Source organism: Oryza glaberrima, chromosome 2 (assembly GCF_000147395.1).
Source record: "Oryza glaberrima chromosome 2, OglaRS2, whole genome shotgun sequence".
NCBI lineage: Eukaryota > Viridiplantae > Streptophyta > Magnoliopsida > Poales > Poaceae > Oryza > Oryza glaberrima.
This window is the reverse complement of record NC_068327.1, coordinates 12,658,726-12,682,592: the sequence shown is the minus strand read 5'-3', so window position 1 is coordinate 12,682,592 and position 23,867 is coordinate 12,658,726. Positions and strand designations below refer to the sequence as shown.

At 40.4% G+C, this 23,867-nt stretch overlaps 2 protein-coding genes and 1 long non-coding RNA gene across 4 annotated transcripts; 1 reads left to right on the top strand and 2 right to left on the bottom strand.

Annotated features, from left to right (window-relative positions):
* Positions 1 to 9,168: 9,168 nt before the first annotated feature.
* LOC127763689 (protein FON2 SPARE1) lies at positions 9,169 to 10,591 on the bottom strand. The gene has a single exon (XM_052288468.1). It carries the CDS (start codon positions 10,062 to 10,064, stop codon positions 9,666 to 9,668), a length of 399 nt encoding a protein of 132 aa, XP_052144428.1. The 5' UTR covers positions 10,065 to 10,591; the 3' UTR covers positions 9,169 to 9,665.
* A 1,303-nt stretch (positions 10,592 to 11,894) lies between these two features.
* LOC127763672 (uncharacterized) lies at positions 11,895 to 17,978 on the bottom strand. The gene is made up of 7 exons (XM_052288447.1): positions 17,761 to 17,978; positions 17,505 to 17,567; positions 17,319 to 17,398; positions 15,934 to 16,042; positions 12,803 to 12,962; positions 12,548 to 12,711; positions 11,895 to 12,457 (listed from the first exon to the last, which is right to left on the bottom strand). Exons 1-7 carry the CDS (start codon positions 17,761 to 17,763, stop codon positions 12,104 to 12,106), a joined length of 933 nt encoding a protein of 310 aa, XP_052144407.1. The 5' UTR covers positions 17,764 to 17,978; the 3' UTR covers positions 11,895 to 12,103.
* Positions 17,979 to 19,660: 1,682 nt separating this feature from the next.
* On the top strand, positions 19,661 to 22,434 carry LOC127764101 (uncharacterized). 2 transcript variants are annotated; one of them, XR_008015804.1, is made up of 5 exons: positions 19,661 to 19,803; positions 19,894 to 20,438; positions 21,097 to 21,227; positions 21,567 to 21,662; positions 22,066 to 22,434. It is a non-coding gene; the product is annotated as an uncharacterized LOC127764101 (long non-coding RNA). The 2 variants fall into 2 exon arrangements; XR_008015805.1 differs by having other exon boundaries at positions 21,426 to 21,662.
* The last annotated feature ends 1,433 nt before the right edge of the window (positions 22,435 to 23,867 follow it).

The following is a 23,867-nucleotide window of genomic DNA, read 5'->3' as shown; positions in this document are numbered from 1 at the left end:
CATTGTGGAAAGAGCTAAACCGGAGCTTGTTTTGTTACATGTAATCTTCCTAGTCACCCTACCACCTAGCCCCTTGCTTTGCAGAATGTCATACCTGTTATGCCATAATTTTCTTGATCATGTCAGAATCTGATTAGGGTGATGCATCCACATGGGCGATAAAATGGGATTATTGGTGTTTCATTTGTCTTAGATAATGCCAAATTTTAATCTTAAAACAGCAGGTGTCTATGAAGTTTGTATCGAAAGAACCAACAACAGCTAGACGGACCTGGTTACATAATGGTCAACATAGACAGGCACATTAATACATCGTGACATCTATCATTCACATATGGGCCCTCGTGTGTCTATGATATATAGGTTCAGTGTCAAATCCTTAATTGGCACTTGTAAGAGTGGCAAATAGTTAAATATTTCCATTCGGTCTATCTGTTACGTGCTTGTAAATAAATTGCTGTTGTGAAATATTTTTAGAATGTGTATAGTGAAACTTCCATAACTTTTACAACTACTAGTACAAACTGATCCTATTTAGATTTACCGTCTGAGGATTTTAAAATTGGATTTGACAGCCCTCACGATCTTTTTGCATGCCAACATCCAGTCTAACCTGATTAGATATGCAGAACACATCAAATTGTGATAGTCAGGTAATGTATACGATATATATGGGTGGGAACACCAACTGTCATTTTGGCCACAAAGGAATTCACTAGGCTTCAATCCCCTTCACACCACTAGAAACTGCATAATTCACTAAAACGACCATGTGTTACTACGTTGAGTTTTAGTTATTATAAACTTAAAAAATAGATTAATCTAATATTTTAGAGCAACTTTCATATAGAAAGTTTTCACACGAAACACACCGTTAGCAGTTTGAAATGCGTGCCACGAATATCTAAAATTTTATCCACCCTTTGTTATTGGCCACATAAAATTTGCTATTTGAACTCTGCAGCATTACATAATTGTTATGGTGCTGGAAGCATCTTATACAGATTATGAAATGGAAAATTGATTCGGAAAATAAAAAGAAAAACTGAACGTAGACATATCTCAGTTTTTTTCTTTTTGGACAGTAACCTGCATGTCTTCTCCTCTGAACTATATTTCTTAATTGTTATAACTGACAAGAACTTATCTGAAATATGTCATCTTTGGTTCTCAAAACAATTGCACATAAAGCAGGGGAACCCTGAAAACTTTTGTGGACTACACTTCTAGCATAAATTGCAAGATGAAAAATAATAACTAGAATTGGTCAACTAGATTCAAGGATAACCACTTATACATATGGGTGGAAAATATATTTCGATAGCATGACAGTTAGTAGTAGTAGAGAAATAGAACCATTTACATGGACTAGAAATTAAATATATAAGGGCGAAACGACTCTTAAATCCACAAACCGGTCTGATTATGGTCGAGTCTAGATTTTCTTTTGGTCCATTGGTGCAAAAATCCAATAAACATTAGCGTGACCACCCTTTTTTTTAGAGTACTTAAACTTGTTTTTTTAGATAATGAAAGAACATCCTGTCTTTGTTTCAGAAGAAGGTACAATCACTACAAACATAGAGCTGCTAAAAATTCCAAACATGGCGAAACTGAAACTTGTTAGCCTGACATTACTTCTTATAGCTGCTGTCGCTTGATTCAGTTCTTTTTCCCCCTAAAGACAACAGAAATATTTAAGGTCGCCTGTCTATTTATCAAGGATTTATGGCTCATTTTGATTATTTCACACAAAATTTTCACACGTACAAACAAACTTCTAATATGAAACTAAATATATTTGAAATATGTGTACCGGAACTTTTGGGGAAAAAAATCCATACATGTGCAAATATATGGCTTTTTCATGGATTTTCAATTTGAAAAGGTTTTGTTAGATATTTTGCTGATTGTTTATGCATAATTGAAGAATGCTGTTCTCTTAAATTAAGGGCGCCTGTTTAGATCAAAGGAATCATTAGAGCAAGGATAATAGTGGGCTATAAGCAAGCTATATGCTTATGTGGAAAAGAGAGATAAAAAAAAGTGGGGAGTGTTGGCTCTTATGCAAGAGCTAACTGCACACAAATTCCAAGAAATATGCATTAAATTTATGGTGAGAGAAAGAGAGAGGATGAAGAAAATAAAGATAACCTTATAGCCAATCTACTATACATGTTAGGTTTAACATTTACTAATAGTAAGTAGTGAGCTCTACTATTAAACTTGCTCTTACGAGGAGATAAGCTAACCAGCAAAATCAGGAAAATGTATACGGTAGTACTGGTAAGTGCTGTGCGGTCAACTCCACCCTGTCGTCCCGGACTGGTGTTTGTTTATTTTACGTGCTGACGTACTCGTCATTACCAACTTTAACTAAACAACCATCCTTCGGCTATACACATCAATTATTTATCCGCCTGCCTTGAGAAGACTAATAAAATGTCCGTATGCACCGGCACCGTCGTCTCGTCTGCAGAAGAATAATGCAACGAATGTACCAGTACATCAATTTATAATATGCTAATTAATTAATGACTGAGATTGATCATATCAACTATACCATGGTTGATGAGCTGATATCACATAGAGTAGTCTCATTAACCTCAGAAAGTACAAATATAACTTTCAGGTTTTGTTGACCCCCCAATTCCCCTGATCCTCCTATCTCTTAACCAAGGTAATTAAAGACGCATGATAAAGGATGTTTTTATCTAACACAGGTTTGGGACAGTACTAATTAACACTGATCAGTCTTTTGTGGTGTCTAAGGGCAGTCCCAACATTGATTAGTACTCTTGTTTTCTTCTTTTATGGTATTGTGTACGATTATGTCAAATTTAATTACATTAATTAGGTACCATAAAAAGACTGATTCGCCACTGATTGGCCATTGGGCAGTCCCAACCCATGGTGTACATAAGTAGTGTCTATAGTACCATATCAATAAGACATCATAGTAGAAACTACACTCTACAACCCATGGTTTCTTAAAGTAGGCCATTAGTAAATACATCATCTATCTTCTCTACCAATCATATTTATTCTTCATTTATTATGAAGACACCATTCTCTCCCAATGCAAAACTTGATAGTGTCTAGTGCATAGGTTCTCATGTTGAAGTTGTGTCTTGCATGAGACCCAGTTTCTTCCTCTCTTCACTCTCTCTCTCTCTCTTAATTAATATAGTGCCACATAAGCTAAAAGTCCTACATGGCAATGTAGTTAATGCCATAGACACCATCCTAGGTGGAGGGTTGGGACTACCCTTAGGCACCACAAAAGACTTATCAGTGTTAATTAGTACTATATGGCATATAATAGGATTAGAGGTTTTGTCATCGGCTTATTTCTAAAACATTGGGCCCGTTTAGTTACCAAACAAGATTTTTCACGCGGTCACATCATTGAATGTTTGGACACATGCATGGAACATTAAATGCAGACAAAAAAACAATTACATAATTCGCCAGAAAATTGTGAGACGAAACTTTTAAGCCTAATTGCGTCATGATTTGACAATATGATGCTACAGTAAATATTTGCTAATGACGGATTAATTAGGCTTAATAAATTCGTCTCGCAGTTTCCTAGCACAATATATAATTTGTTTTTGTTATTAAACTATGTTTAATGCTTTAAATGTGTGTCCGTATATCCAATGTGACATATAGTGGTAAAATTTTTTGCCAATTAAGCATGCCCATAATATTTGTTGATAGCATATGTATAATAAAATTTCTCAATAACTAATTATTAGTTGTGTCTGAAACACCTCGATTTAAAAAGACAGAGAAAAAAAAAGCAAAAAGCCTTACATATTGTTGCTATGTATTGCTACCCATTCTAAACGTAAATTGTTATGCTGTTGTCATTGAATTTATAGCCACTTGTCTAACTTTTGCCCTTTCATTGTCGTGCTAATAAAAATGCTATCACTCTCGAGAATAAATGAGTTATTTCAGCATGTAATTTTATATTTCTTAGTATTTTTTAATTCATGTTTTAGAAATAAACCCTAAAAAAGTTACATTTCAAAATAGGGACAATTTGAACCATGCCACACAAATTTTTCAAAATTTGTGATATGCCACCCTGACCCACATGTCATTGACTCATGTGGGTCCTACATGTCATTGAGATACGAATGGCATATCTCAAATTTTGCAAATATAGGGTGGCATGGTTCCAACAAACCCTTAAAAATAAATCTCTTGCCTAGGGTGGCAATCAATGTTGTTAATGTAGTGTTATTGTTTATGGTGTGAGTGGCGTGACAAAATGCTCGCTAGTCCACCGTTTTCACCTGTATGGTACTGTTGTCCTATCATTATAAATAATTGCGTGATTAAAAGGTTTAAATAAAATTCTAGATAATTTATTTTTAAAATTATATTGAAAGGTTTGAAAGTAAAAATTGGTGTAATAATCCACTATAAATAAAAGAAAATCCAGATCCTCTTTATCATTGTCTTTTCGTAACAATTGTGGCAAGTGTAAGCAGCTTGTCTAGAAACTCCTAATTTTACGAACCAATTCAAATGGATACAAGATATATATATAAAAGTTAATTTGTATATCTTGAAAAACTCTACAGCTTTGTAGTTGACTTATTTGACGTTATGAGGTACCCAACAATTCGTCAACCGTTTCAAATGAAAAAAAGATCAAAACGATGAATGTTGAATGCTATATATTAGTAGAGAATTTGTGCAGAGGTTATGAACTTGTAGCAAAATTGTTCTTTGTGCTAGTGAAAACAATATATTTCACTTTGTTTCTTGAGGAGGCAGCGGCGGCGTCTCATCCCAAAAGCCCACAGAGTATGGGAGATGGCGCGTGGCAGGGGCGGATGTAGTCGCAGGCTACGGCCGCCTTGCTCTTTCCCAATCGCCATCGAGTCCGTCACTCACCCTCTGGTGGTAGCGATGGGTGTAGACAACTCCAGCCAATCGGTCTACTGATCCGGTTAGTTGCAGCCATTGTAGCCGCGAGCTTCCGTTACCAACATTAGTGACGCCTATAAACGCCACACATATTTTTGGAGGTGATGTCATGACTCCCTTCCATCATCTGTGCCAATGTGTGACTCGTTGGGTAAAACCTTGTCACTGATATTCAAAATTGTGATGGTGATATTCAAGATATCGTAATCTTATGGGAGGCGTCATATTGGAGGTTCATTGTTGGTGGTGTCCCTGTTGGATTGGGTTCGATGGCAATGGTGGTGGTAAGATTTAGGCTAGTGACTAATTCATAGGTTAGATATTCTCTAATGTTTTCTTCCGCTTTGGTTTGACGTCAGTTTGCAAATAGTGATGGATGCAAATTCGATTGACAAAGGATTGACCGCTAGTTTCGGAGATTATGCTTTTTTGGTTTAAGGAAGACAAGAGCTACGTACAACTTCAAGTTGTTAGAAACAACGATTATGTATACTCTGTCCAACCATATATAGAGATATCGGTCTTTAAGGTAGTTTTCTTAGTAGTTATCTTGTAACTTCTCTAAAGTAAATGCCAGGCTGAATTCCACTGTCAAAAAAACTAATGCTAGAAGCTTAGTTCTACTTCTACCTTTTCACTTTACGCTAGGAACTTTGCAATTCATTTAACATTGCAGTTTTCTTGAACCGCATCTCAGTTAGGCCTGCCCTAAAACTCACGTGCTTCTCTGTAGTTATATGCTGCTCTGCCACGCGAATAAGTATGAACTGCACAACCAATTATGGCTGAAGCTATGTAAAGGATCATAAGATGGACACATTAAGATGACGGAGGAAGGTTATTAACTAGCAACGGTTGTGGCACTCTCTGCCTAAATCTGAAAAGAATAATTGAGTCTTGCTATAAAATGGAATATTCTTTATAAAGTAAAAATAAATTAGTGTCTGCAACAGGTATTCATATTTTCACGATAACCCATGGTTCATGAGGTCACCATGATTAGCATCGAATTTTGTCAGAGCCTAGTAATTTAACAAAACTATTCTAGAGAATCAGTGGAGGAAGAAGAGGGGGCAGCTGGAAGAAATGGAAGAGGTTCTGAAACATAATGTACTAGCTTGGGTTGAAATTTAAAATTTTTCATGTCCCTCTTCCATCGCCCGTCCTGAAAGTGCTCACGTATAAGATGTTCTCACTAGTATAGAACACATCGTGAGTGCCGATTAGTAACCCTACATAGGTGTAATTTTCTCAACCGATATTCCATTAGCGGCACTAATGGAAATAATCAAACGTACCAATTTAGAAACCAACACCTTTGATGTTCTAGAAATGAAAAGAAAAGGCTTCCTCCATTCATAGGCTCAAATTAAGCTGATGTTTCAAGCGCCCCCCATCGCCCTGAGATCGATCAATCAAGAACAAAAATACATAATCATGGAAGTCCCATCGCCCCGAGATCGATCGACTTCCCAACCGATATTTATATCAACAACAAAATCAATAGCGAAGAACACAATCACAAAATCAACATCAATATATCAACACCAAAATGGAAGAATATACACAGAGAGAAGGATGCCGAAGAACAGAAGGCTAGGGTTTCTAGTCGTCCTCCTCGCCATGGGTGAAGTCCATCATTGAGCCGACTGCATCATCTAGATTTGGCTAACCCCAAGCTTGTTGCGGCCAGATCAAGCGGCTGTTGAGTTCTAGGCAACTAGATCTGGTGATCCTCCTCGACCTCCAGATGCTCGCCACTACTGCCTGCTCATCAAGGCACCATTGAGCTATCGGCGGCCAGATATGCCACCTCCCACGAGTTTGTCAGCCTCTCACTTGTGCACCGGTCTCCCACAAAGAGGAAGTGGAGAGGGTACCTTGCCAAGAGAGGAGGAGATGCTGCGGACTCGGAGGTGGACCGTGGCGGTAGTTGAGCTCTAGGCAACCAGATCTGCCACCTCCCACTTGCGCGTAAAGGAAGAGGATAGAAAACCCTACCAAGAGAAGAGGAGACGATGTGGGCGAGTAGGTGGACCAGCAGCTGTGCCTCAGAGGATATGATGTTTCGAGTGAGGAGGAAGACGCGGGGAACCAAGGTAGGCGGCGTAGACGTTGTGAGCGAGGAGGCGTGCTGTGCAGGTGGCGGAGAACGAAGGGTGAGCGAGAGAGGGATGGAGTGAGAGAGAGGATAAGGATGACGACAAGAATAGAGCGAGAGGCAGCCGACTGGTTCGGCTTGGCTCCATCTAAGTGTTGGTATTTTAAAAACCAACACTTTTATCCTATATATAGGTGATGGTTTATTAGAAAAACTAGTATTTATATTATTTGGTTACCAGTTTTTAATTTTAGACACAAGTGAGATGTTGGCATATATAGTGGGAAAAGTACTATATGCCTGTTCTTTTCTCCAACAAAATGTTGGATAAACTTTTAGATACTCGTAGCACATACGCTTTTCAAACTGCTAAACAGTGCGTTTTATGCGAAAACTTTCTATATGAAAGTTGTTCTAAAATATAAGATTAATTCATTTTTCAAGTTTGTAATTATTAAAACTCAATTAATCACACGTAATTACCACCTCGTTTTACGTGAAAGACTTAATCTTTTATCTTCATCTTCATTATATTCAAACACCACCTAGTATCTATTCTTTGATAGTGACTATATATGCAACAAAATCTGTATATCACTGCCTTAATTATCCCCTGTGCACAAATCTAAATGACCTATATTGAAAGTCAACAGAAAACAATTAATAGCCCCAAAAGATTATATTTGCACGAAACTAAAACCTGATCTTAATCGAGTTAGTTCGTACTAGCTTCGAACTAGGTTCCTATATAGTTTAGGAATAAAACTTACAAATAGGGTATATATATTTTAGGAATAAAACTTTACAAATAGGGTTCCCGTCGATTTACATCAAAATCAAGATTGTGAGTAGTTGTGCACATGCTGCACTCTCTGCTTCATCTCTCTCCGCACGCGCGCGTCATTAATTAATTTGATGGTAGCGTTGAATTCTTTAACACTCAAACAGTTTACATGCTTATTCTCGCGAATAAACAAATTAACAAACAAACAAAACACCTTTTTACATCATTTAACGACATCAAAGCTATATGCTACTCCGTATATGCCTTTTCGTGAGCTATAAATTAACACATGTAGATGAGCAATTGTACCGAAGGTCGTTGCAACAACGACATTTTTACCCCGTGGCTCTAGCTAGCTTTCACCCAGTTTGGCCCAGTGTCACATCATCCCCAATTGACCCCCTCTACTTAATTACTCCGTGCCACCTTATTTGACATGATTCCACATTATTAAACACCAACTCGATCATCTCACACAAACATTCATGAATGACAAAAAACCCCTTTTAATTATGCCACTGCTCCCTTTTTGCTAACCTCCTTAATTTGCACACAATGCAACTAGCTAGGAGTAGTACTACCTCCATTTTTTAATAAATGACGCCGTTGACTTTTTCTCATGTGTTTGACCATTCGTCTTATTTAAAAAATTTATGTAATTATAATTTATTTTGTTATGAGTTGTTTTATCACTTATAGTGCTTTAAGTGTGATTTATATCTTATACATTTGCATAAAATTTTTGAATAAGACGAATGGTCAAATATGTGAGAAAAAGTCAACGGCGTTATCTATTAAAAAACGGAGGGAGTAGCTAGTAGTAATTTGCTAGCTTAGCTGTTTGCATGTGCCAGGCGCGTGTGCTTGCTGCATATGTGTAATGCATGTGCCCTAAAATTAAAGTGAGATCGATCGATGGCTCCAAGTCAAACCGGCTTATTCTATTGGCTCCATGTATATGCGCTTAGTGCCAAAACTATCATGGGTATCAAGACCTGGGGAAAAGGGTTATACATGTGGTGATCTGTGCCATGTACCCCATATACTACTACTAATATGTGTGTGTGCATCGTCCATGCGATGCCGTGCCGTCACTACTACTCGATCGATCGATATCCATCCTTTTTTGCACGGATTTTTACAGCCAATCTGATCGATCGATCTATCCCCTACCATCCCTGCGACGTACAACTCACTTAACGACCATGAAACCGTTTCCCAAGAAGCGAAGCAAAAACGCCACTTGAGCTAGCAACATGTACAGCTGAGATAGTTACAGTTTACTGCAAGTTACAGCGACTGTGCACTGCATGCGCATATCATTATTTTTTTCTTATTCCATACATATTTCCGCCTTCTTTGAAACACAAGAAATGAACAATAGTGATCAGTTCGGCTTATGTAGGAATAGGATAAAATCCCACATTAATTCCAAAGGATGCCTTGGCTGTAATAATGGAGATAATTAAACTAGACAACAAATAGCAAAGAATGATGTGATTTTTTTTTTTTGAAAGGAACAGGCATATCCATTAATTAGTTCTCTCCTCAACACAACTACTATATGTACTATAGCTAGTAACATTTCTTTTTCTCCTCTTGTTTTGAAGCTTTCTGATATGATCGTGGTACATACATGCAAGAGCACACACACATCGGCAATGCTTTCTTGAATTCATCCACAGGTTGGAATTGGAATCAATATTACTGTGCTAGCTAGCTAGCTAGCCTTTGGTCGATCGATGAACACAACGAGAACGGTGTAGTAGTGTATATGTGCGCGTGACTCACCGCAGAAAAACTCGAGCACCCATCAATGGCGAGCCGCCGGCATCAATGGTGCAGGGGGTTGGGGCCCGTCGGGACCAGCCTCTTCTGCACGCCGAACCGCGGGTCGACCTCCTCGCCCGGCCCAGCTGCCGTCGGCGGGACACCCTTCCTGTTCCACCGATCATGGCCGCGATGATGGTGGTGGCCATGATGCCTGTGATGGTGATGATGACGATCGGTGGTCGTCAACGACGACGGCGAGGAGGCGTCGTCGAAGCTCGCCACGGCGAGGAGCATCTTCCTGGTGGGGAGATGGAGCGCTAGCGCCGGGTGTTGGAGGAGGAGGATATTCCGCCGCCTCGCGGAGCCGAGGCGGCCGCCGTAGTAGCCGTGGAAGGCGAAGGTGAGCACGGCGAGCCACAGGAGGAGGACGGCGGCCGCGGCGCCGAGTCGCCGGCTCATGTCCACCGCGCTGCAGGCTGGCAGCTCGCGGCACCGTTAGTCATGGACCACCGGCCGGCCGGCGATCGCCAGCCACCGGCGTACGACGACCTCTCTAGCCAACAAGCTACAAACAGCAAGCTAAGCACGGCGGCAAGGAGGAGGAGGGGAAGCAATGGCGGTTTGTGTTAGCTAGGCAGCGCGCGCGTGCGGGCGGTGAGGGGTAGAGAGAATTGAGGAAGACGACGGTGAGAGAGGGCGTGGTTAAGAGGAGGAAGGAGTTGCTTGCGTGGGACTCCTATTGCAGGGCTCGAACCGATCGATTTGACGCTAACTAGCAAGCCGCGCGGCGGCAGCTCAGCTTGCGTAAACCACCCGCGCCGCGCGCGCGCGCGCGCCGAGCCGAGGACGCGACGCGGAACTCACCCGCCTTTCCCGGCCGCGCGCATATCATACTACGTACATGCTAGTACTACGTCGTCAACGCGCGCTCGCATCGCATGGGCCGGCGGTGGCTTCGCGGCGACGGAAGATTTTTCGTTTTCTCACGGGTGGATGGATTGGCTCGGTCGGTCGATCGATCGATCGATCTGTCGCTAGATAAGGCTCGCTTAGAGGCCGGGCAATCAGGCTAGTCTTTACATGGCACATCGCATTAACAACGGCGTGTGATGTACGTGCGCTTGCATTATTTATTATATTTTGGATTTTGGATGTGCATGTCGTTTTAAAATTTTCTTCTTAGGAAACTTGGGACCGATCGGTTTCGGTGTATATTTCTGGGCGAACGGAACGGGCACAGGGTTGCTGGAGGGTACCTTTTGGGGGTTGGAGGTACGAGCAATTCTGCTTAAAATATTGGAGGTACAAATTAAGGTCATGAGGTTGATTTGGTTTAAGTACTACTATATATATGTCGACATTTTCTTCTTAATTTTGCCATTTTAATAGTTTCCATGATCAGTCTCGAAGGAACTGCTGGCTTTCACCCAACGTCCGGTTTTGACTTTGGGCGTGTGTGTAGGCAAAAGTGGCAAACAGCTATTACTAGGTAGGAAGCTGCACTACACAAAGGGAGGAGGAGAGATGCACAAACCACAGAGTGAGGTACCATGTTAAGGTCAGAGTCGTCATCACAGGTGTCAAGGCATTCACATACGATTCAATCAACTTCTCTGTATCTCACTTGTCCTCCGTTGCTGTTGAGCCATCGAAGAGGTCAGACTCTCATCAGAGTCGGCCAGGACTGTTTAAAATTAATCTCTTTTTCTTTTCATCGCCGTGTTTGAGTGTCAGGGTTGATAAGCATGGCGATGGGTGCGGTTGTGACTTGATAAATGCAAGTCAAAGTGTTAGGTTTGGCAATCTGTACTTGCTTCGTAGTAGTATATGCGTTGCAGCAACGGCGGTCTTCGAGTGATACAAAAGGGAGAATAGATGGACAGCGGATGCACAGCTCACCGATGCACACATCCAGAATATTGGCTTTGCTAAACTAGATTGGAGAAATTGCTATTACAAAACTACTATAAAACTACTACTAGAATACTATAAAACTATTATTAAAATAGTATTCTCGTAAAATTTAAGCAAAATATAAAAAGCCAGCGGCAAATTCGTCTCCATCAGCAGCAGGACAAGCAGCTGCAGGAGGCATGTCACGTCTTGGAATTGGCTGCTCGTAAAGCGAGTGCCAGTACAGGTACTACAAATTTCAGGCACACAAGAATCCGCCATGCGTCGGTGGCCATCAAGCAGTTTTTATTCTTCAACCTTCAGATAGTATATCGCAAGCCATTCGTCGCTGTGTGCGAGCATACAGTGTGACACGTCATGACATATATACAAAGATAATGTAACAAACCGACTAGCATGAGCTGGACACCGGAATGCATACAGCCAAAAAGATTTCAAGTTATACACTACACAATACACATACTCGTACAGAAACTGGAGCAAAGAAACAACCGAAACAAGCTGGTTTTAACTTCTGATGGCGCAGCTAAGCAGATGGTATTTCTTCTTCCAGAAGAAGAAAAATGCCTTTCTTCTTGGGGTGGCTACTTACGTGTTGCCATGATCGGCATCTGAGTCCTTGAGCTTCCAGAACCAGCGCTCTGCCATGACGACGGCTTCACCCTGCTCGCCATCAGCGCTGAGGCAGCACCAGCTTTTATATTTCGCCTCTTCAGTGCAAGATCCAGCTTGTTCTTTGAAGTTGAGCTTGATGACTCCGGGAAGATGGAAGCAGCCTTAATTGCTGCTCTTTTGTCCCTTCTGCTCTTCTCAAATTTTGATGCAAACTTCACAGAAGCCGCTGCAGTGGCATCTTCTGCAGAGGGTGGTAAAAGCCGTACTCCAAGTCCCATCTTTCTAGCTGATCTTTTCTCTTCAGCAACTCTCTTCTTTTGGCTCTACACAAATAGGACAAGTGGATAAGAATCATGACACTTTTAAATAACTATTTTGGAAAAAAAATATGATAAAGGATTTCATTGGATGACCCTAAGACGATCACGAAGGGCTCTGTTAAGAGCGTAGTCATCAGAATGCCGGCTATCGGAGAGTCGTTGAAGGCGAACTAAAACTGGTTCAGCTTCTTTCTTCTTTTTAAGATCCTCTTCCTGGTGTTCAAGCTTATACATAGGATCCGCAAGCTTGTCTCTTTCTGAAGAAAAATCCACAACAGACAAGTAATCATTTTAAAACAATGGCTTCATAAATAGGAGTACCAGATTAATTTCTGCAAGTATTTGAACCTTCATCTGCAGGTAGCAGTAGTGTCTCTGCATCCTCCACATCATAATCTTCAGTCTTTCGTTGAGCTCCACTAATTATGACGTACTCAGTATTCTTTGGGTCTGTTTGTATAACTATTTCTTGTTTGCAGCATGGTGATTTCATGGTGAAGCTCCATATCTGACACAAGAATCATTGGCAAAACAAAGTTAGCACCACATAATGTCAGCTCACACAATTATGCAATAGAAGCTCGTTCCCTGAATGGAAGTACCTCAATAAAAATAATGTCATCAAGTATTTTGGAGTTGAAAAGCAAGACTGACATAGTATGGTTAAAGCGCACAAGCTGCACGCAGTTCTTTTTTCTAGTAATTAGGGTGAGACAACAACAATGAACACATTCAATGCAAGGGCGATTTAAAAAGCAGAAGTTATGGGATATATTCAACTTGTACTGTCAATAACACAAAATATACTTGTTATGATCAACTAAGTTGATAAAATAAACTTTAAAAAGAATACCAAGGCTCATGAATATGATAAACCAAAAGTATATCATTACGTAGGTTCCATACATGTAACCAAAAAAGGCAAGAAAACTAAAATAAAATTTTACGTTCTTAAGGTCTTTCAGGTTGCCAAAAAGCATGGCTAGTATTATTGTCAGATTAACTTTATTATACTAATATTTCGTGAAGGAGCGAAAAGTCCTGGGCTAAAATAACAATCTCCAAGGATAAAAAATATATTCAGTCTGGACAGTTGAAAGCATGAGGCTGAATAGTTGCTGTACAATACCGTACACAGTTCTCACATGCAACAATGGACAAGCGCTATCCTGTTCCCAACATTATCATATCCCAGACATTTTGGATGTGGTCCCGGACAGCAAGTTTAACACTGGTAGGTAGCCATAGGCAGGCAGCAGCTTGCCAGCAGCAAGCTAATAGCATAAAAGGCATTGCAGGATTTTGGTTGGGGCGTTGGGCCATGTAAAGGATGTAAGTTATGCATCTATTAGGTAGGAGTTTTGTGGGAGTTAGAATAAGTTAGTTCGATATAGTACCCTAGCTAATGTTTGCTAAATTTCTCCTTCTATTGGAAGGCATTTGATCTCATAATGAAGGCATGTAATGAATAAGCAAACTTCCTAGACGACATACTCCTGCCATGATCTTTCTTTTGTTAGCTATTACAGATCCATTCCTCCCCCACATGGTGCTCTCATTTACCTAGCACGACTCCATTTCAAATCACCACCATTTGATCTCTTCGAGAAAAATGTTTACCCAGTTGTGTACACCAACTTCTGGTAAGAACTCTGTTTAGTTTCTTACTCCCTCCGGTTCAATATTTTTTGACGTTTTGGACAACGCCGCAGTCTCCAAAACATGTCTTTGACTATGATTTTCTATTATAATATTATACACAAGACAAGTAAATATTTAATTTTATTAAAGTATTTTTAAGACTAATCTATACATTGTGTTCTAGCGTCTTCAAACTGAATATTTTAAAAGTTATTGATTGTCAAAGTTCTAATTCTTTGTCCTCAACCTTGTCCGAAACATCAAGAATTATGGAACCGGAGGGAATATGATGGAAAGCTGACCTCTATAACTCATGAAATTTATGCTGGATTGAGTAGCATTTTAATTAAAGGTGAAAAACAATTAATTCAATTTTGATACAAAACCACCAAACAAGTGATACTCAGGAGTCGAGTCCAAATTTCAAGGCATAAGAAAAAACATCATATATTTAAATAGCTCCAAAGTTCAAGGATTTACTTGAAGTAACACGAATAAATATGATACACTCTATGCTAGTATATCCAAGAAAAGAACATGACTCTGCTTATAAGGCTAGGCCAGCAGTAAGACCACTACCCAGTATGCTGAGTTGCTGACTACAATCCATTAGTCAATACACAACATGGCAATATACTTCTATTGGTGATAGAGTGGGTGCTGACTGATCACCTATTCTGTTTCAGATGATGAACCAATGGAGTCCTAAGTAGGGTTTACAAAACCGTGCGGTTATCATGTGCAGTAACCTTCTCAATTTTTGAAACCACGGTAAACCTCGCGGTAACCACACGGTTTTCATGATAACCGCATGGTTACCATGATAACCGCCTTACCATGGGGTGACGGTAACCCCACCCAAAGCGGTTTGGTGAACCCTGGTCCTAAGTCAGAGCAAATCTTGTGTTTTCTACTGTAGTCATAGGAGAGGATAGGCCATTCAAAAGGCAGATGTGGACCCATCATTTTTTTAAAAAGAAACAAAAAAACTCACAATAAAATGGATAAATAAAATACAGTAGTGCCTTATCAATGGATACTATGGTAGCTTATGTCTTGCTATGCCATGCAGGAGATGAGTTGATGAAAAATAGAGTTGAATGGATAAAGCACACCAGTTTATGCACCTACAGTTTTCTCATCTATCCATGGGACCAAAACTAAAGCTGAAACTAACCAGTGGCGGACCCAGCACTAAAATTTAGCTATGGCAGATCATCACACAAGAACGAAGTGCATGGTATTTTAAAAATGATGTAACATTTTATTATACACAAACTATAATATGTTCGCACTTATTAGAATATATGCCATTAACGATGATTATAATCCTAAATTTGTCATGCAGTTTTTACAACTGAAGCCTTAAATTTGTTGTGTAACTTTTATGACTAAACTACATTTCTACGAGTGTTTCCCTGTTGTTTAGGTGTGTTTATTTATAAGTAGACATTCACTTAAGTTACATATCTATTTTTTAGCATTCGATTTTTACCGATTAACATTTTGTGGTTAGCTAGACTATTCATTCATTTGTGCAGACACAAGGCAGTCCCACTATAGGTCTTTACCTCCAGTTAACTAAACGAATAAGCTTGTACCAAATGAAATACAGCCAACTAATCATATAATTAGCATCTGAAATCAAGGCTGAGATGGTCATATGCTTGAATACCCTACCTACTTTGGGCATGACATAGGTATGGCCGGCGCCATCCCTTGCCACAAGAGAAGGTCCGCCACTGAAACTAACAAGGATAGCTACAGCACAATACTCCCAAAACAAAGCTGCAAAGGAATTCGACTTCAGACGAACTTTAGTCCAATCCAGGACATACCTTGGTAGAGTAATAATTCCCAACTTGTTTCTTCTCAGCGTTAAACCTCACTCCCTTTGCTATCATGGAGTTGCACCCACCACACCAAATATTGAATGGCATCTCGAATCTGCACATCAGATAAACAAATTAAGAGAGTCAAAACTTGAACATACACTTGAGAAGATAAATTATATGTAGATAAACATTAAGAGGACATCAACATTGGTATGTATCTTTTATCTTCTAGATCTGTAGAGCTAAACATTGTTCTCGACTACATACATCACCTATCTAGCATCAAGTGACCAATGTACACAAAAGTACTTGCCATCAATTTGTTAGACTAGTAATGAAAATGCATTCTGTCAGATAATATAGATTCAGAAAGTAGTTGTTTCCTAATCTAAACATTATTAGCTGACTATGACAAAACTAAGCGGTAACTGGAAGACAGAACAATGGTATCTACAGATGCATCTATCTTCACCATGGTTACTTACATAATGGTGGCAGAGGCAGTAATAGATAGTTGTAGCATCAAGCCATCAAATATAAAGGTATGAACACATGGAATAATCATGTCGACACCATAGTATCATTTCTATGTTAAAGGTTGTAAACTCAAATCAATTATCATCTCATTTGTCTGAGGGGACTTATCATACTTTATTAACACTTTTGCAAATTATAATGTAGTAATGGACCTTCTTCATTTGCCAGTAATCAAGTTTAGCAAATATATCATGAATAGTAACAACTATGGTACAATTTTAATGATGCTTAGAAAAACAAACCTCACAAACAACTGTTTTTATGGATAAGTATTTTATTAGCGATTGTTGGTGCTTGATATATGCATAGATGTTGATGAAATATTCTCTGCAAGTTTATGATTAATCGTTCACAACATCATAATTAATCATCCATTCAGTACAATAATATTGTCCGGTTGTTCATGCAGATGCCAAAAATACTTGCAAACAATCATCAAATCAATTAAACTATTTTTGCAATTGCAAATCCAATATTTCAGAATCGCTAAAGCAAAAGGAAATAAATAAAATAGCTAACCACAACAATGGCAAAGGCTAAAATATCCAATCATCTATTCTCTGGTTAACTGTTAGGCATTCTACGTTACCATGATCCATAAAAATCTAAATGGCCAATGTCCAAAATTCCCATTTACTAGGACCAATAACATTTTCCTCCTATTGTCCGCTTGTTTATTTAGACAACATCCAAAATCGTTCCTGTATTGTTAATCCATATCCTTTGTCCATTTTAACATATCCCTAAACTCGTACAAAATACACAGCCATATCGATGAGTTAAGATAGCAGTTCTCTCTAACTGGTTTTCACTGTGTAGAGCAAAGAAAAAGCATTTTTCGACAACCAAACCTTATAATCAGGATGCCCTGGTCCAGCTTCCTCGCCCGTTCCCTGAGAGCATGTTGTCCATGGAACTTGTTGAGCCCACCCTAATTTGCTCCAAGAAAGAAGAAAAACACCCACATGCATCAGCAACCACAACGCATCAAAACCAAATGAAAACGCTATACGATTCACCGAGGAAGAGACGCGTACCTTCTTTGGGCTCCATTCCGGCGGGTAGTAGAAGTTATCCGCCCTTGCCGCGGCGAGCGACGACTGCAAGGAGAAACGTCATAAATCCGTCAATCAACCGAATCGCAGGGAAAGAAAACAAAGGATCGTGTCAGCAACCAGAGCCCCAAACTGGACTCGCCAGCAGAAGAAAAGCCCTGGAGGCGAGCCCCGCACGATTTGGGGATGGGGAGAGATCGAATCGACAGCGGCCTTTAGGGTTAGATCTCCCACGTACCATCTTGCCTCCTGGTAAGAGGAGGAGATCAGCGAGACTGCAACCGGTTGGTGGCGGCGCTGATGTGAAGGCCTCGAGGGGGTGGCCGCACCGATGGGGAAGCGTAGTCCGGCCGGCGGTGGAGACGGCCGACGAGGTCGGCGGCGAGAGAAAAGGGGACGGTGCGGATTCAGGTCGTTTTTATATTTTTCTCGTCTCTTGGAGTCTTGGGTAGGCTCGTCTGTGTATGTCAACTGGTCGACCCGGACCCCCGAACCGACTCGGTGGATCGGACAACTGGTCGGACCGACTCCGCTTGGTACGAGCTTTTGTCTTGGCTAAATCTAACTGGAGTGGCCTCTCCAGATTTCTAACGGGCGATCGATGAGATTCGCCCCCCTCCCCTTTCCCCTCTCTCTCCACTGGTTTTTTTTTTTTACACCACATTACTTTTTTATGTTAGTAAACTAGCAAAATGTCTGTGCGTTGCACCGGGTATTGAAGGGTGGCTGAAGTTTGATATTAACGATTTATCCAAAGCACACGAGATGATTATAAGCATCGACAATACGAACAATTATAAAAAGATTATGTTTGTTTTTATAATTAATTTACTTTATATTTGCACGATGTAGATGACGCTTCTTATGTGTGTGGGCCTGATGGTAATGGCGAGGATCGAGTGGTGAACAAATTAATGCGTCTCCTTTTGCATAGAAGGTGACACATGTAAATTTATGTGATTAATAGAAAAATTAATATTTTTTTAGTACTTTAACGAAAAATCAATGGAATTGACTTAAGGGAACATTCGAGTTCGTGACACAAGGAAATCATATTTTCTTATACTTCGATTTTCCATGTATTGTACTTGTGAGAGTTGATGGAACATTTGAAACATAAAAATTGATGTCATTATTTTTTTGCGAAAAGTCCGAATTACACCTCTAAACTATTGGGTGAGTACGAAGTACCCCTAAACCCAAAAACCATATATTTTTTACCCTCAACTATTAATACCGGAAATTACCCCCCCACCCCCTACTCAAGCCGAAGTGGTTTTGATCCTACGTGTCAGTCCAATCAGTAAATTTTTTTTAAAAAAAAATCAGCGGGCCCCACCTATTAGTCTCTCACCCTCTCTATCTCTTTCTCCTCCCCTCTCACTCTCTTTCCCTAATCCCCTCTCTTCTTATTCCTCCCCTCACCTCCATCTCTCTCGGCGGCCGATGGGGACGGGCCGACGACGAACTGCCGTGTCTGCCTAGTGCGATTCGAGGCGGATGCGGTGGTGAACCGCCCTCCCTGCAGCCACATATTGCATCACGCCTACCTCGAGACATGGCTCGACTAAGACCATGCCACTTGCCCCGCTCTGTCACTCTTGCCTCCTCACTGTCGCTGGCCACTGCCTTGGCCCTCCGCCGTGAGACGCACGCAGTCGCTAACGCGTCTTCTCCTTGGCATCTGACAAGAGAGAGGGGTCTGAGAGGCGAAATAGATAATGAGGAGCGAAATAGATAATGAGGAGAGAGATCTGAAAGGTGGGCCCTATCGACTTTTTAATAGAAGAATTGTTGACTGGACTGCCACGTAGGATCAAAATCGCTTACAAAGCTACCCGTGGTGGTTTTTTATCTGGTATTGATAGTTAAGGGTGAAAGATGTTTGGTTTTTAGGTCCAGAGGGGTAAGTCGTACTCACCCAAAAGTTCAGGGGTGTAATTCAAACTTTTTCTTTTTTTTCTTAGGTAGTATTGTGTTTTATTTGTAAATTTCATTTGAGGTGAAATGTCAATAAATATACTGGGAAAAAATGGAAGCCAAACAGACCGGAAGAAAAAAATACATAAAAAAAAAAGCTGAGCCGACGGGAAGTGGAAAAAAGGAAAGCAGAAGTCTCTCGTTTATTCCAATCTTCTCAGTCTCTCTATTCCCCACGCTTGTACTGGGAAAGGATAAGTTCCCCTTTTACTTTCTCTATCGACAGCTCTATCCCAGGAAGCCACAAAGCCAGCTAGCACCACCATGGTTTTGCCTCCCTCTCGAACAGCTCCACAGCGAGGTGATGGTTTCCTTTTCCATTCCTTTGATCTGGAGTGGATGGGCTGAGAACGCATATGTTTATTTTCTCTTTTTACTTTTCTTTTTCTAGGATTTCTGGTGCTTGGTGAACAGTGTGTCCCCTTGTTGGCGACGTTGGATCTGGAAGTGAGGGGTCAGAGGAGGAGCATGCTGCCCATCTCCACCGGATCTGGACTCCCCTCTCCGGTGACCTCTCTCCCCAGGCGGCAGCGTTCAGATCAGCCCCTCAGCAGACGTGAGGCGCGAGCCATCGGCGGAGGGCTCCATGGAGGCGGCGTCCTGGCCTCCTGGGGGTCGGCGGAGTGGCCTCGGCGACGGCGTATCTTGTGCCGCTGGCACTCACCTCTCCCTCGCCATCTTCCTCCGCCACCACTGCCCCTCCTCATCGGACGACGAGCTTGATGGTGGCGGCGCAAGAGCAAGCCAGGGTCAGTCGTTCCTTACACCCCTTGCCTTTGCCCCCCACTCTCGCCAGATGGCGAGCTAGATGGTGCCGGCGCCCCTGCTCTCCTTTCCTGGCCGGCCATGAGGTGGGGTGGCAGATTGGAAGAAGGGGGCGACAACCTCGACGACGGCTGCCCACATCAGCGGTGGAGCGGATCTAGAGTGGCCACGGTGAGTTCATCGTTGCAATCTTCTCTTCCTTGCTGACTGGCGCCCACAATCCCCCCGCCGTTCTATGCTCTCTTGAGCCCCTGAACCGCCAGAACCCTCTTCTTCCTTCTTGCTGGATCCAGTGGAAGGCGAGCGTGGGAGTAGGGGCACCACGTCCCCAACGTTGGCTCGTTGCCCTATGCTTCACGCGGCTTCGATCTGACCAATTGAGTCTTCCTCAATTGGTTGTTGTAGTAATCTAGTGGAATCCTTCTTGTATTTATCGAATCTGTAGTAATCGTTTTGGTTGTAGTAATCTCTTTCGTGTTGAACATGGTATCTCCCCTCTCTGTCTTTGTTCGATCGTGATGGCGCGAGCGATAGGCGATGGACTCAAATTTTGTGCAAACTACAGCCGTACTACTGCAACCAAATTTTTTTGTCTCTTACGATGTAATATCTGATCACATGGTTTCCTGCTTTGTTTTGGTTGCAATGTGCATGCCTGATTGGTCATCTGTTTAGGAACACTCAATTCTGACATGTACCAATGTAGCACCAAAAAAAATTCAAATTTTAGTTTGCTATATGCCATGATGCTTTTATTTGATTTGAAGAAACTTTTGTTTTGATATGTGATGGATATTTTTTCTTACTTGCATTTGTTTCCATGATGCAGGGACAGTATAGCAATATTGGAACCAAGGACTATACATCTAAATTATCAGTGTGCTGAGGTTCGTGATAGTGCTCTGCTGAAGAATGTGGAGATTATTGCAAAAAGACTCACTAATGCATCCGTGATTTAAGGTACTTCTGGTAGCATTGGAGTCTATAAAATTTCCCTACACATCTTTGATTTAAAATATTTTGCTTTATGCATGTGTATAGAATTGGATCCTTTCTCAACAATAATATAAGCTTATGAACATGAAATTCTGAAAAATCATCAAGATATATCTTTCTTAATCTAAAGAGTTATGATGATCAGGTCAATTTTTTTTTCAGAATTAAGTTCGGTTGCATGGCTGAATTGGAACCTATTGTACTTGCTATGCTCCGTTGTAATGCTTTGGAATTTTTAAGAGCTCCATACCGATATCTGCTGATCTGGATTGGTATAAGTGTTGGCTATGACATTGTTTTCAGGCAATTGGCAATGTCATGCTGCATTGCGAACCTTCTTCTTATTACCCTTTGATGGGTTGGAGGTATAGAATCGAGATGATTGCCAAAAATATTCAGGTAATTACTGCCAATAAATAAGAATAAAAGCAGAGCAGACATAAGGTAAAAAGAAAGCAGAAAGACATTCATCTAGTCGTGTTGTATTTACTTGCTAGCAGTGTGGTTTTTAGAGCATGATTAAAAATTGCAATAATTAAACGATGGTTCATCTGTCTGCACAGTTAATGTTTTTCTGCATAAAATTGTTCTTGCTGCAATTACCAATACTTTTTCTTTCTTCTAGTAATATATAAAGCCACTTAAAAAAGAGATTTTCATGTTTGGGTTTGCCACTCCTAGATTTTGTGGTGGTATGTCATGAAAATAGCCGCTGAACAACTAAAAAATATGCCTGTTGCTAACTTGCTAGTTTTATTCAATATTAATCTTATAAATCTAATGAAATTGAAATTGCATTCAGGGTTGAGTTCATTGATAACCTGGAATCGACATTGATTGGAGGTGGCTTGACATCCTAGAGGAAGAGCCTTGTGATCTATATTTTCTTGTGTGCTTCTATTATTTGTATTGCCTGTGATCATATTTGTGTATTTTGTCCTGCGAGAAAAATCTATAAAATCACGTTAGTGGGAGTGCTAGCTAAATATAGCGGAAAGAAAAGCGGGATAGAATCTGACTCGGGATAGAATCTAACTCCTGACTTGGGCTGGGCAAACAGAAGCAGAAAACGGTGTGGGCGAACCAACCTGACTCGTATGCGATATTGTTTTCTTGCGTGAACCTGGTAAACCTGGACTCTGGTTTTTCTATATTTTGTGTGTGCCCTGGACTTCTGTGTTTTTTGTGCGTGAACCTGGACTACTGTGTTTTTGTGGGTGAACCTGGTGAACATGGATTCCTGTGGTTTTTTTTCTTTTGTATATAAAAAACCGGGCCCACCAAAATCTATCAGAAACAACGGTGGAAAAACCGGGCCAAAAAAAAGTCGGACGCGGTGGGGGAAAACCGGGCCCACCAAAAAACAATCGGACAAAAAACCGGGCAAAAACCGCACGTAAAAAAACCGGAATCGGATAAAAAAACCGCGCGTGTGAAAAAAAATTGACGGACGAAAAAACCCTACCGGAAGGCTTACTTATTTTTTAATTAAAAAACCGGGCCCACTAAAAACAATCGGACAAAAAAACTGGGCAAAAACCGCACATAGAAAAACCGGAATCGGATAAAAAACCGTGCGTGAGAAAAATACCGCGTGTGAAAAAAAATTGACGGACGAGAAAACCCTACCGGAAGCCTTACTTTTTAGTTAGGTAGGTATATATAGATATAAATATAGATTTATTAATTAGGTATATAGATATAGATATGGATTTATGCACCTAAATTTTATACATCTCAAGTTTATATATCTAGTTTAGAGACCAAAAGTTTATCTCTACTATTATAAAAATCTACTATTATAAAAATTAAAGATGTTTTTATCGGTACTTTGATATGTCATCTGTGTATGAGTCGGTTTCTAAGTTCATTCGCTTTTGGAAATACATGAGTCATATAAGAAATCTCTTAAAAAAATACTTGCATGCTAACTTGAGATAATCGACTCCTAATTGCAGCTCATGCTTTTCTATGAAAATATATATCCAAGCGAATTCTTACGGTGAAAATATCTATCTCTACTATTATAAAAATTGAAGATGTTTTTGCTGGTATTTTGGTACGTTATCCGTATTTGAGTCGGTTTTAACCTCTACTGCTTGAAATCCGTAATTTTCAAAGGGGAAGAAAAAAAATCAGGGGAAAAAGAAAACGCATCGTAATAAAACGGGAAAGAAAAACAGCGAAAAAAAAAAGTCCGATCCGGACTAGAACGGAAAAAAAATGGCGAGAAAAAGATGAAAAAAAACTGACCGTAAAAAAAAAGTCACGCGAAAAAAGAAACCGCGGTCTAGAAAACGATGAAGAAAAAATCCCGTAAAAATTACCGGAGAAAAAAAATCTATCTACTATTATAAAAATTGAAGATGTTTTTACCAGAATTTTCTTACATCATTCATATTCATATTTGAATCGGTTTTATCTATATATTTACCTATTTTTCGTTCGTCCTGGTTGTTCTGTCCGATTGAGTTCCTATATATTGATCAATCTTTTTTATTTTCAACGTCAGCGTTGAGTAGTCCGCATTGGAGGCGAGCAAAGAGCCCATCTAGCTTCTAGTTTTTTTTAAGTACCTATACATGTTTCGAAAGATTTTTATGA

Coding starts and splice junctions, on each gene's coding strand:
- LOC127763689 (XM_052288468.1), bottom strand. CDS start 10,064: ATGAGCCGGCGACTCGGCGCCGCGGCCGCCGTCCTCCTCCTGTGGCTC.
- LOC127763672 (XM_052288447.1), bottom strand. Junction 17,399..17,504: donor CGGAATGGAGCCCAAAGAAG/GTACGCGTCTCT, acceptor GGAGCAAATTAG/GGTGGGCTCAACAAGTTCCA. Junction 12,458..12,547: donor CCCTTCGTGATCGTCTTAGG/GTCATCCAATGA, acceptor CTATTTGTGTAG/AGCCAAAAGAAGAGAGTTGC.